This window comes from Ovis aries, chromosome 9 (genome assembly GCF_016772045.2).
Source record: "Ovis aries strain OAR_USU_Benz2616 breed Rambouillet chromosome 9, ARS-UI_Ramb_v3.0, whole genome shotgun sequence".
Classification (NCBI taxonomy): domain Eukaryota; kingdom Metazoa; phylum Chordata; class Mammalia; order Artiodactyla; family Bovidae; genus Ovis; species Ovis aries.
Window position 1 is genome coordinate 76,656,352 of NC_056062.1, and position 14,043 is coordinate 76,670,394.

Genomic DNA, 14,043 nt, shown 5'->3' on the forward strand with positions numbered 1-14,043 from the left:
GAGTGCAGGCTTGGAGGGAGAGGCCCAAGATTCATAATTTGGCAGCTGCCCTACTTTCAACTTGCGTGGCTTGAGGCCATTTACTTAGTCTCTTTGTATCTCAGTCTCCTCATCTCTAGAATGAGCGGAGTAGCTCTTCTCTGAGGGTTGTTGGAGGATGAAGTGAGCCGGCGCTCCTAAGGCACATAAATGTCACCTGGCCGATGTTGACACCTAGGAGGTCCTCCTGCCATCACCAACACCAATCCTTTTGCCTCTTCCCCCGCTGCTGAGAGATTGCTTTGGGCAAAGACGGCAGGCCTGTGCATCTCTCCCCGGACACTTGGTGTCATCAGAGGGGCCCAGACTTGTGCTCCTAGACCCTCCTGGTGCCTCCTGAGGAGCTGTGTTAAGACAGCATCAACGTGACCTAAGTCCTGGCTGCTGCCCCTTTATCCTTCTGCTTCCCTCCTCCCTGCACAGGTCCAGTGTTCACCAGGCTCGGCAGCTCCTCTGCAAACCCAGTGTTTCAGGCCTGGGACGATGTTAAACTTCTTCAAAGAGTATTTTCCTTCCACTTTTTTTCTGTTTGCCTCCAAAACAAAATGAGGACAACTCCTGAAGATGTTTATAAAAGAGGCTACAGTATGATTTTGAAAAGGATACTGAGCTTGAGTCAGGAAGGTGGTTCTGTGTTCATCAGGCTCCTGCCCTGCCTGCTGCCATCCTTGACTGTTCATGTTGCTGTTTAGTCCCTTGGTTGCATCTGACTTGGTTGTGTCCGACTCTTTGCTACCCTATGGTCTGTAGCCTGCCAGGCGCCTCTGTCCATGGGATTCTCCAGGCAAGAATTCTGGAGTGGGTTACCATGCCCTCCTCCAGGGGGGTCTTCCCAACTCAGGGATCAAACTCACATCTCTTAAGTCTCTGCATTGGCAGGCAGATTCTCGACCACTAGCACCACCTGGGAAGCCCCGTGACTGTTTATCGTGGAACAAATATGTGTTGAATGGTTGCTGGGACTTGATAATGCTCCAGAGGAGAGGGAGGCACCAGGGAATCACACCTAGTCCAGATCATGGAGTTTCCAGCCTTGTTGTGGAGACAAAAAAGTCACCGTGTAAGACCAGAGATGTAATGAGCCCAGTGACACAGGAATGAGACCGTGATACAGGACTACACCCTGTGGTACAGGGCTGAGTGCTCTTATACAGGACTGAGTGCTGTGATACAGGGTCATGATGCAGGATTAGGGATATGTCGAGATCTCCATCCTCTCCGCCCTGATGAAGCATCTGTGGGCCCACCCACCTCCAGCGGCTCCATGCCCACTTTCCCTGTGTGCAGTACAAACAGTATTATTTTCTCCATGTGACTTGGTGAGAAAAGGGCTCAGAAGCACTGCCACAGGGTGAATGAGTGTCCAAGGGACATGATAGAGGGCACCTTGGTTAATGACCTGAAGAAGGACCTTGAAGTTAGCATTGGGTGATTTCTGGGGTAAGCAGGGAGGTAAGATTATACTCTAGCTTTTTCTTCCCATTCAGGGAAATGCTAGCAAATCATATTAATATCTGATGGTCTGGGAGACTCAGGACAGATATTGGTAAAAGGGAAGCAGTAGCCGCTTATTATTGGGGGTGAGGAGCCTGTCCCCTGACCACCTTCCAGGGCCAGAGTTATTCCTCAGCAGTGACTAGATGCGGTTGGTGCAGGGCAGACTCGACCAGCTGAGCCTGCAGTGAGGTGGCTCGTGGAGGACTGGTGAGTGCTGGGAGGACTGAGATGAGCACAGGAGATGTGTGGGTCTGCCAGACCATCAGAGGAGCCCAGGTAGCAAGGGTTGGGAAGTTTCCCCACCTCAATATTATACAGACATGCTCCCCCCCCGCCGAATATTTTCACAGCCTCTAATAAGTGCTTGGCCTGCCGCTTCCCGGTGGTTACTACCCAGTAGTCACACACTCGCAGGCCTGGCTCTCCAGGACTCGGCAGGTACGTGCACACCTTCCTGTCTCTGGGCAAGGACGCAGCGTGTTAGAAATGTGAATATGTGTGACCATGTAGGAGCCTTCCGAGGGGCCTCTACCCAGGGGGAGCCTCAATCATCGGAGGGGGCTGCTTCTACAGGAAATTCGATCTGGGCTGGACCCGACACTTTCGGTGCAGTATCTCATTCACCCTCGCGACTTGTTGAGGGTGGTGCTCCTCTTTTTCAGTTAAGTACGTTGTTCAAAGATACACATCTTAATAAGTGGAAGCCCGAGGAGCCTGGATCCACTGATGTCATGAAGTGTTTCTAGAGCGGTGGCAGCCCCCTCTAGCCCCATCCCTCACCAGGTCCCACTTGTTTTGTATCTAGACCCCTCCTGCCCACCCACTTACCATGCTCCCTGCCTTTGGCCTGCAATTGCCTCTGAGATGAAGCGGGTTTTGAAAGGCAAAACCAGTCTTTAGACTAAGGCCTGTATGTTCCTGGTTCTTAATCTATATAGTGTGAACAGCATGTTTGAGAAGAAAGAGACTAAGAAGGTATTTGTTGTGGCTTTTTTTGTACTTGGGGAGTTAGGGGCAATGTATATATTTGGGGAGTGTTGCCCACCATGGGTCTAGGGGCTCTGGGAAGTGACTCTTTCCCCATTTCCTCTTAAGAATGTTTCCTGTTTCTCTTGTAGTGAAATGATTAGGACTGATTAGTAAGTGTGATGGAAATTTAGAGGTTGGCACATCCAAATATGGATTTTCTGGATAATAAAGATCAGGGTAAGTGCTATGGCTACCAGACATTCTTTGGCCTCAGAGGAGAACATCAATAAAGCCCACTGATGGAGCTTCTTTGAAATATTACACAATTTCTCAGGGTATTAAATGTGATTTGAAAATGTGTTAAAATTAAAACAGTTTAAATGTTTTAAAGTGTGTTAAGGCAGCCCATGTGTCCTCAGTCGCTAAGGCATATCCAACTCTTTGTGACCCCATGGACTGCAGCCTGCCAGGCTTCTCTGTCCATGGGATTTCCCAGGCAAGAATATTGGAGTGGGTTGCCATTCTCTTCTCCAAAGGCAGCCCATGGTAACGGAGGATTTAGAGGTTTCTTAAAGATAAATGCATTTGGTTTACTAGTGTGAATTGCGTGTTTTAATTCCTGGTCCCCCCTAAATCAAGATGGCTTAGTTAAGTTTTGTTTTTGTACAGTCTGAACCCACCATGTTGGCTTTTTTCCTCTAATTGTATTATTATGTCTTTTACATTTTATAAATTTTATATATATATATATATATATATATATATATATATACAAGTAAAATTCAAATATCACAAACAGAGCCAAATTCCTCCTCAATCACAACTCCCAACACAGAATGTTTCATCTGTTGTGCATTTGCTTTTATCTCATTAAAGTTTTTCAATTCTATCATTTCTCCTCTTCACCATATTGTCCTAAAATTTTTCATTTTTTAAAACCAAACAAAATGTGCTGATATTTTTAAAAGTAAAATAGTGTTAAAAGTATTATAATATAACCATCTCCTGCTTTCCAGAGGCAATGGCTTTCAAATCTTTTAGCTTTTTCTTCAGATATTTAAATATCTGGAGATTAATCATATTCATCTCTTTCTCCTGTTCTTCAGTTTGCAGATATTATCTATTGACTCCCTGTATGAGGGATGAGGAGATTCCCTGGTGGCTCAGACAATAAAGGATCTGCCCGCAATGAGGCAGACCTGGGTTCAATCCCTGGGTTAGGAAGATCCCCTGGAGAAGGGCATGACAACCCACACCAGTATTCTTGCCTGGAGAATCTCATGGACAGAGAAGCCTGGCAAGCCACAGTCCATAGGGTCGTAGAGAGCTGGACACGACTGAGTGACTTTTACTCACTTTTACACACACACATGCACACACATGAGGGGTGTGGATTCAGCTTTCTTGTATCACCTTCTTTCATTCCATTCTTCTCCCCAGTTTTATCTCATCATTAAAAACATTAAGTCCCTAATCAATATTTTGATCTTTATAACAGGTAAATATTTCTTACTACTGAACAAATAATATTTATGACTATGATTACCTTTACTTTCATGAACAACTTTTGTTTCTCTTAGAGTTAAAAATGACATCATTTAAAAGGAAAAAAAAAAGATGCTTACTTGTTTTTAAACATATGATTGGAGGGTTGCAACTTTGAGCCCCACCCGCTGGCCTCCGGGTTTGAGAGAGGGGCTGGGGACTGAGTTAATCACTGGTCACGCCTACATGCTGAAACCTCCATAGAAATCCCTGAACTGTGGGGCTCAGAGAGCTTCTGTGTGGGCGAACACGTAGAGGTGCCGCATTCCTTCCGTCTAGCTCTTCCTGAGTTGTATCCTTAGTAATAAATGGGTTATAGTAAGAAAAGAGCTTTCCTGAGTCCTATGAGCTATTCTAGGAAACCATCAAACTCCAGTAAGGGGTCATAGGGATCCCAGATTTATAGCGAGTTGATCAGAAGTATGGGAGGCCTGGACTTGCAGTTGGCCTCTGAAGTGGGGGAGGAGCCGTCCTGTGGGACTGGGTCCTTAATCTGTGTGGTGTGTGCTGACTCCAGGTAATCAGTGTCAGAAGTGTCGATGCGAGTAGAGTGGAGAAAAACAGTGCTTTTCTTTTAGTGTCCCTTGAACAGTGTAAGGGCATTAGAGAGTTTTAAGCTAGAGGAGTACATTTTCAGCTTTGCATGAAAAAAAAGTATTCTCTGGCTACTGTGCGGAGAGTGCCTTGAAAGGGGGGCAAGAACGGAAGCAAGGTAACCAGTGAGGAGGCCATGGCAGAGGTCAAGGAGGGGAGAACGTATCAGGTAGGACTCAAGGGCAGGTGGTGAAGATGAAAAGAAGTAGATGGATTGAAGAGATTGTCTAAGATGTGAATATACAAGATTCGGCACTTGATTGGATGTGAGTGTGGAAAACATCTTCCTGAATCTTTTCTGGACCCCTTTATTTCTTACCTGTTGCCACTAAGTCAAATCAAAGGTATGTAATGACCTCCTCATTCCTGTGCTAACAAGAGTGTTTGCAGGGGGTGCCCTCCCGGAGCTGCCATCCTTACTTTAGAGCTGAAGGGATGCAGAGCACAGAGGGGAGGCGCCTGTCCAGATTTCCACAGGGTCCCGCGCAGTGCGGGCGGAACTAGGCTTGGGACCAGGCAGTCTGCTCCGTGGATCATGCATTTCCTAATCCTACAGTCTAGCCCCGTCCCTTGGTACCTTGTGCATGAGTGACCGCCACCCACTTCTCAGGTCTCCCACATCCTTCAGTCTTCCCTCTAGTTCATTTCCACTTACAGTGCCAGACACATCTTTCCCTAACTCCATTTCCACCCTTCCATGTGCCTGATCCAGAACCACCGTGACCCGCTCTTGCCTTTTTAATAAAACCCTCAAGTGTCTGATTTTAGGGCCATCTATGATCTGACCCACTCTACCAATGCAATATACTTGCTCACTTTTCTTTTGCAGAAGAATTTAATATGGGCATGCATTTGCATCATTTTAACTGTTTATATAATTTAGATATCTCATTGGCCTGCAGCATAGTTTGAGTCAAGAGTTGCACTGAAGTAACAGATTAATGGTAGGCTTTCCCTTAATCATATCAAAAGGCAATGGCATCTTTCCATTCATTTTAAGAGTGTTTTTCCTCTGAGATAAGAGATGTTTGTGAGTCTAGGCCAAATACCTTTAAGAAGCCAAGACCTAAGCAGAGGTGTGTACCTGGAAAGGGACTATTTGCAACAGTTGCTCTGGAGAAGCCCCTGACCCTTGACTACTCAGCTAAATATGGGGTCTCAGGGGCCCTACTGTTATCAGTTATCATAACAGCAGGGGAACTTGAGAAATCAGACAGAATTCCCCTGGGGAGTTAGAAGTGAAGAAAGTGGGTGAGTGAGGCGGAGGCGCTCCTTACCTGCTCCCGGCCAAAGCTGCTGAGGTGCCTCAGTCCACCGATACATGATTTTCTGCCATTTCTTGGCAAAAAATGGCAACTGGTGATGCTGTTCTGAAGAGATTGGAGCAGAAGGGTGCAGAAGCAGATCAAATTATTGAATATCTTAAGCAGCAAGTTGCTCTTCTTAAGGAGAAAGCAATTTTGCAGGCAGCTTTGAGAGAAGAGAAGAAACTTCGAGTTGAAAATGCTACATTGAAGAAAGAAATTGAAGGATTGAAACAAGAGCTAATTAAGGCAGAAATTCAAAATGGAGTAAAACAAATACGATTTCCATCTGGTACTCCACTAAAAACGGATTCTACAGTTTCTGAAAATGAGATACAATCTATACCAATAACAACCATATCTTCTGGTGCTAAAGAGCAAGTAAAAGGAGGAGGAGAAGAAGAAAAGAAGATGAAAGAGAAAGCTGAAAAGAAAGGAGAGAAAAAGGACGAAAAACAGCAACCAGTAGCAGGAAGTGCTGACTCTAAGCCTGTTGATGTTTCCCATCTGGATCTTCGAATTGGTTGTATCATCACTGCCAGAAAACACCCTGATGCAGATTCTTTGTATGTAGAAGAAGTAGATGTTGGAGAAACAGCCCCAAGAATGGTGGTCAGTGGCCTGGTGAATCATGTTCCTCTTGAACAGATGCAAAATCGGATGGTGGTTTTACTTTGTAACCTGAAACCTGCAAAGATGAGGGGAGTAGTATCTCAGGCAATGGTGATGTGTGCAAGTTCACCAGAGAAAGTAGAAATCTTGGCACCTCCTGATGGATCTGTTCCTGGGGACAGAATTACTTTTGATGCTTTCCCTGGAGAGCCCGACAAGGAGCTAAATCCTAAGAAGAAGATTTGGGAGCAGATCCAGCCTGATCTTTACACTAATGATGTATGCGTGGCTACATACAAAGGCGCTCCCTTTGAGGTGAAAGGGAAGGGAGTGTGTAGGGCTCAAACTATGGCCGACAGTGGAATAAAATAAAACACTTCAGTTTCTGAAATTCATTAGAGAAAACAATAAAAAGAAATAACATTTGTCACTCATAGCTAAAAAAAAAAAAAAAAAAAAAAAGTGTGCCTGAGGTTGTATGTGGGGAGCTCAGGGTACGTGCTGGGGAGGAGGGAAACCAGTGGCCCTGACCTGCTGAGGAGGGGCTTGGCGTGATTCTCAAAGGTTCCTGGGAGGTGGGTTGTCCTAGCGCTGGACGCTTAAAGGGAAAAGCTGGCAGATGGCTGGGTCAGCATTTGCTGATGTGAAGGCCAGTACTGAGAGAGGAAAGCCACAGGACTGTTTGAAAAGTGACCAACATGGTGACTGATAAGTGTGCAGATTCACACAGGCAGATGGACACTTGTTGTATGTGGAGGGGCGATATAACATGGTACCTTACCCTGGTATTATGGTGGCAACATGATGGCCATGTCATTTATCCAGGTAAAGTGAAGTGGGAGTCACTGTCGTGTCCAACTCTTTGTGACCCCATAGACTATACAGTCCATGGAATTCTCCAGGTCAGAATACTGGAGTGGGTAGCCTATCCCTTCTCCAGTGGATCTTCCTGACCCAGGAATCGAACCAAGGTCTCCTGCATTGCAGGCAGATTCTTTACCAGCTGAGCTACCAGGGAAGCCCAATTTATCCAAACTTAGACACTAAAAAAAAAAATGAAACCCTACGATGATCTTTTTATCTTTCCATATGTATGTGTGTATTTTTGGCTGCCCTGGGTCTTCGTTGCTGCACATGGGCTTTCTCTAGTTGAGGCAGGTGGGGGCTACTCTCTAGCTGCAATGTACGGGCCTCTCATTACAGTGGTTTCTCTTGCTGCAGAGCAGGGGGTCTAGGCATGCGGGCTTCAGTAGTGGAGGCTCTCTGGCCCTAGAGAACAGGCTCAGTACTTGTGCTGCCTGGGCTTGCCGCGTGACTTGTGGAATCTTCCCACACTGGGGATCGAATCCATGTCCCCTGCACTGGCAGGCGGATTCTTAGCCACTGGATCACCAGGGAAGTTCCCTTAGACACTTAGAAAGGAGAGCTATAACTGTTATGCTTACATTTGTCTGATCGGGCTGCTGTAACCGGTCGCTTAAAGAACTGAAATTCCAAAAACTGTGAGAAATCAATTTCTTCTTTGTGCACATGTACAGAGAGCAAACTTTCTGGTGTCTCTTCTTACAAGAACAGTAATCCCATCTTGAGGACAGGACCTCACTTAACCCTGCTGCTGCTGCTGCTACTGCTGCTAAGTCACTTCAGTTGTGTCCAACTCTGGGCAACCCCACAGACGGCAGCCCACCAGGTTCCCCCTTCCTTGGGATTATCCAGGCAAGAATACTGGAGTGGGTTGCCATTTCCTTCTCCAATGCATGAAAGTGAAAAATGAAAGTGAAGTCGCTCAGTCGTGTCTGACTCGTATCGACCCCATGGACTGCAGCCTGCCAGGCTCCTCCATCCATGGGATTCTCCAGGCAAAAGAGTACTGGAGTGGGGTGCCATTGCCTTCTCTGCACTTAACCCTAGTCACTTCCTAAGGCCCCATCTGTAACAGCGTCACACTAGAGGTTAGGGCTCCATATGAATGGGGGCGTGGGGCACCAGAGACACAAACATTCACTCCAAGCAATGCAGGAGCAACCTTCCTGGGCCAGCCAGGAGAAAAGTCCACCCTATTTGAGCCCAGGCCCTGGATCATGCAGAGCCGGCCTTGAGTCCTGCCTCTGCTACCAAATGGCAGTATGTCCTAGAGGGGAGTTACTTAACCTTTGTGAACTTTTACTACATCTGAAAAAGGGGGCTTTAAAATTTTTATTTTATTGAATTATAGCTGATTTACAGCATTGTATTAATTTCTGTTGCGTATCAAAGTGCCCATCTTTGCATGAAATGTTCCCTTGGTATCTGTAATTTTCTTGAAAAGTTCTCTCGTCTTTCCCTTTCCATTGTTTTCCTCTATTTCTTTACGTTGATCACTGAGAAAGGCTTTCTTATCTCTCCTTGCTATTCTTTAGAACTCTGCATTCAAGTGGGTATATCTTTCCTTTTCTCCTTTGCCTTTCACTTCTCTTCTTTTCTCAGCTATTTGTAAGGCCTCCTCAGACAGCCATTTTGCTTTTTTGCATTTCTTTTTCTTGGAGATGGTCTTGATCCCTACCTCCTGTACAATGTCATGAACCTCTGTCCATAGTTCTTCAGGCACTCTGTCTATCAGATCTAATCCCTTGAATCTATTTCTCACTTCCACTGTATAATCATAAGGGATTTGGTTTAGGTCATACCTGAATGGTCTAGTGCTTTTCCCTACTTTCTTCAATTTAAGTCTGAATTTGGCAATAAGGAATTCATGATCTGAGCCACAGTCAGCTCCTGGTCTTGTTTTTGCTGACTGTATAGAGCTTCTCTATCTTTGGCTGCAAAGAATATAATCAATGTGATTTAAGTATTGACCATCTGGTGATGTCCATGTGTAGAGTCTTCTCTTGTGTTGTTGGAAGAGGGTGTTTGCTATGACCAGTGCATTCTCTTGGCAAAACTGTTAGCGTTTGCCTTGCTTCATTTTGTACTCCAAGGCCAAACTTGCCTGTTATACAAAGATCATTCTGTGGTTTTTGAGATTGCACCCAAGTACTGCATTTTGGACTCTTTTGTTGACTATGAGGGCTACTCCATTTCTTCTAAGGGATTCTTGCCCACAGTAGTAGATATAATGGTCATCTGAATTAAATTCGCCCATTCCAGTCCATTTTAGTTCACTCATTCCTAAAATATCAGTGTTCACTCTTGCCATCTCCTGTTTGACCAATTCCAATTTGCCTTGATTCATGGACCTAACATCCCAGGTTCCTATGCAATATTGCTTTTACAGCACCAGACTTTACTTTCATCACCAGTCACATCCACAACTAGGCCTTGTTTTTGCTTGGGCTCCGCCTCTTCATTCTTTCTGAGTTATTTCTCCACTCTTCTCCATTAGCATATTGGGCAGCTACTGACCTGGGGAGTTCATCTTTCAGTGTCCTATCTTTTGCCTTTTCATACTGTTCATGGGGTTCTCAAGGCAAAAAAAGGGAACATTTCATGCAAAGATCAGCACAATAAAGGACAGAAAGATATTAACAGAAGCAGAAGATATTAAGAAGAGGTGGCAAGGATACACAGAAGAACTATACAAAAAAGATCTTCATGACCCAGATAATCATGATGGTATGATCACTCACCTAGAGCCAGACATCCTGGAATGCGAAGCCAAGTGGGCCTTAGGAAGCATCACTATGAACTGTGATGTAGAGGTAATGAAATTCCAGTTGAGCTATTTCAAATCCTAAAAGATGATGCTGTGAAAGTGCTTCACTCAATATGCCAGCAAATTTGGAAAACCCAGCAGTGGCCACAGGACTGAAAAATGTCAGTTGTTTTCATTCCAATCCCAAAGAAAGGCAATGCCAAAAAATGTCCAAACTACTATACAATTGCACTCATCTCACACACTAGCAAAGTAAAGTTCAAAATTCTCCAAGCCAGGCTTCAACAGTACATGAACTGTGAACTTTCAAATGTTCAGGCTGGATTTAGAAAAGCCAGAGGAACCAGAGATCAAATTGCCAACATCCGTTGGATCACAGGAAAAGCAAGAGAATTCCAGAAAAACATCTACTTCTGCTTTATTGACTACACCAAAGATTTTGACTGTGTGGATCACAACAAACTGTGGAAAATACTTAAAGAGATGGGAATACCAAACCACCTGACCTGCCTCCTGAGAAATCTGTATGCAGGTCAAGAAGCAACAGTTAGAACCAGACATGGAACAACAGACTGTTTCCAAATTGGGAAAGGAGTACGTCAAGGCTGTATATTGTCACCCTGCTTATTTAACTTCTCTGCAGAGTACATCATGCGAAATGCTGGGCTGGATGAAATATAAGCTGGAATCAAGATTGCCAGGAGAAATATCAACAACCTCAGATATGCAGATGACACCACCCTTATGGCAGAAAGTGAAGAGGAACTAAAGAGCCTCTTGATGAAAGTGAGAGGAGAGTGAAAAAGCTGGCTTAAAACTCAACATTAAGAAAGCTAAGATCAAGGCATCTGGTCCCATCACTTCATGCAAATAGGTAGGGAAACAATGAAAGTAGTGACAGACTTTATTTTCTCAGGCTCCAGATGGTGACTGCAGCCATGAAATTAAAATATGCTTGCTCCTTGGAAGAAAAGCTATGACAACCCAAACAGCACATTAAAAAGCAGAGACATTACTTTGCCGACAATGGAACCTATGGTATTGTGAACCTATGGTGAAAGCTATGGTTTTTCCAGTGGTCATGTATGGATGTGACAATTGGACTATAGAGAAAGCTGAGCATTGAAGAACTGATACTTTTGAACTGCGGTGTTGGAGAAGACTCTTGAGAGTCCCTTGGACAGCAAGATCAAACCAGTCAATCCTAAAGGAAATCAGTCCTGAATATTCATTGGAAGGACTGATGCTGAAGCTGAAACTCCAAAACTGATGTGAAGAACTGACCTATTGGAAAAGACCCTGATGCTGGGAAGGATTGAAGGCAGGAGGAGAAGAGGACAACAGAGGATGAGATGGTTGGATGGCATCACCGACTCGATGGACATGGTTTTGAGCAAGCTCCGGGAGCTGGTGATGAACAGGGAAGCCTGGCGTGCTGCAGTCCAGGGGGTTGCAAAGAGTGGGATATGACTGAATGACTGAAGTAGACTAGATAGCAAAGTGACTCAGTTATGCATATCTATATCTTTTTCATATTCTTCTCCACTATGGTTTATCACGGAATATTGAGTATAGTTCCTTGTGCTGTACAGTAGGACATTGCTGTTTACCCATTCTCCATTTACTGCTAGTCCCAAACTCCTAATCCTTCCTTCTGCCTTCTTTCTGCTACCCTCTCCCTCGGCAACCACATGTCTGTGAGTCTGTTTCTGTTTCATAGACATGTTCATTTGTATTGTATTTTAGATTCCACATATAAGTGATATCCTATAGTATTTGTCTTTCTCTGTGTGACTTATGTCTCTTTTTATAATCTCCAGGTTCTTTTATGTTGCTGCAAATGGCATTATTTCATTCCTTTTATGGCTGAGTAGCGTTCCATTGTATATATGTACCATATGTTTATCCATTCATCTGTTGATGAACATTTAGGTTGCTTCCACGTCTTGGCTATTGTAGGTAGTGCTGCAGTGAAATAATGGTATAAGTATCTCTAAAAAGGGGGCTTAATAAGTGTATATTCCTCATGGAATTGTATGAGAATTGCATTAACTACTATATCTATATCTGAAGCAGCACAGAGCACAGCTATCAATATTGTGATCTAACAATAGATTTATATGTAATAAATACACAGATATTATATTCACTCATAAATAAGATGCTATCTCTGCATGTTGACTGTATATATAAATATAACACATTCACAAACATACACTGTTTTGTGGACCAACCCTTTGAATTTGGAAAACAGCAGCCTTTCTCTTCTAAAGTACTCGAGTTCGGAATCATAGCCATTTAGTAATTGTAAGCAGGTGGGCTCAGGGTGGGGGTGGTTAAAATTTAACCATTATTCAAGGCTTGCCCTTGGATAATAAAATTGGGAGAGAATAAGCCTGTCACTAAGGTGATGGGCCTTTTGAGGTACCTGGCAGTGTAGCTGGGCTTCCCTGGCGGCTCAGCTGATGAAGAACCCACCTGCCTGTGCAGGAGACATAAGAGACCGGTTCAGTCCCTGGGTGGGGAAGATCCCCTGGAGGAGGAAATGACAACCCGCTCCAGTATTCTTGCCTGGGAAATCCCATGGACAGAGGAGCCTGGCAGGCTACAGTCCTTGGGGTCATAAGATTCCCCTGTTCCCTACAAAGCCTGGTGCCTAATCCACTGTGTCTGTGAACTACAGGGGATGGTCAGGAAGACTAAGGAAGGGAAGGGGCTGCCTGTTGAGGGGAAGGGGTCTCAGCGGTCAGCTGACCTGAGCCCCAACCCCATGATCCCCAAGAATCTGCTGATCGGTCATTTGGATCTTCCTTTCCCCAAACTGATTCCAGGAAGGAGGTGACCTGGCTGGAAATTTTCTGGTCACTCTAAAGAGGTACCTCCTCTCACCTTCCCCCTCCCACCTCCATCCTCACCTACTGTATTGCTAACCACTAATATTTCGGCTTATATAGTAGGCTCAGAACACAGAAGATGATTTGAGTGGCTCTTTTCTCAGTTCTCCCATGGATGTCACATCACTGGTGCCATTCTAAATGCCCAGAAGGGAAGTGAACGTATCACACATAATGGCTGCGTGAGTCCATGGTGGAACCTGGGATGAGAAGGGCTGTGACCAGGATCAGCCTCTCAGAGAGGAAGCAGTTCTATGAATTGACAGGAGCCCGTTTGGGAGGTGCTGAGAACAGCCACCCCCAGACATAGCTGCACTGGGAGGCCCGCATGGTCAGCCACTGACCCTTGTCCCTGCCTTGCCCGAGGTCCCTCTTGCTGAGCACCAACCTCAGAGTCATGCTTCCCTCAGTTCTGATGGGCTTCCCATGTCACTGGCATGTCTCTGACCTTCTAGAACACTCTATCCGAGAGGTTCACAGGTCCCTGGATTCCCAGTCGCCTCTGGCACACACAGGTCCCCTGAAGAAGGCTGGAATGTGTGTGTGCAGGCACGGCTGCGCTGAGCTGGGGTGTGGGCCCTCAGATGGTGCCATTCAACCAGATGGAGACAATTCCCCACACGAGCCTCATGATTTGCAACTTCAGAGTTTTGTTTAGCAGGAGCTTAAATTACCACCTATCACAAACCTGTAGAGATGCCTGGAAATATTCAAAATGAGAGTTAAAATCTGAGATGACCAAGAGTCACGTGGATGATTTTTATCAAAAGCTTTTTTCCTAAAATGGATACCTTGTTTATCTGGAAATTATTCAAGTTGCATGTCATTGCTTTACCTGGACTCCTCTCCACCCCCTCTTCACTCCCATCTCACCCCCTTAAACCAATCCCCTCAGTCTCTGCACTCGGCTTTCGTGTGCTTTGGACGCTGTGTGCCCTGAGAGCCCAGAGAGGGAGCC

The 14,043-nt window shown here is 45.2% G+C and overlaps 2 protein-coding genes across 6 annotated transcripts in view; both read left to right on the top strand.

Annotated features, from left to right (window-relative positions):
- Window positions 1-14,043, top strand: part of SNX31 (sorting nexin 31) — an 85,111-nt gene that overhangs the window by 21,023 nt on the left and 50,045 nt on the right. The window lies entirely within an intron of this gene.
- Window positions 5,900-11,113, top strand: LOC105616104 (aminoacyl tRNA synthase complex-interacting multifunctional protein 1-like). The gene has a single exon (XM_042254435.2). It carries the CDS (start codon window positions 5,994-5,996, stop codon window positions 6,930-6,932), a length of 939 nt encoding a protein of 312 aa, XP_042110369.1. The 5' UTR covers window positions 5,900-5,993; the 3' UTR covers window positions 6,933-11,113.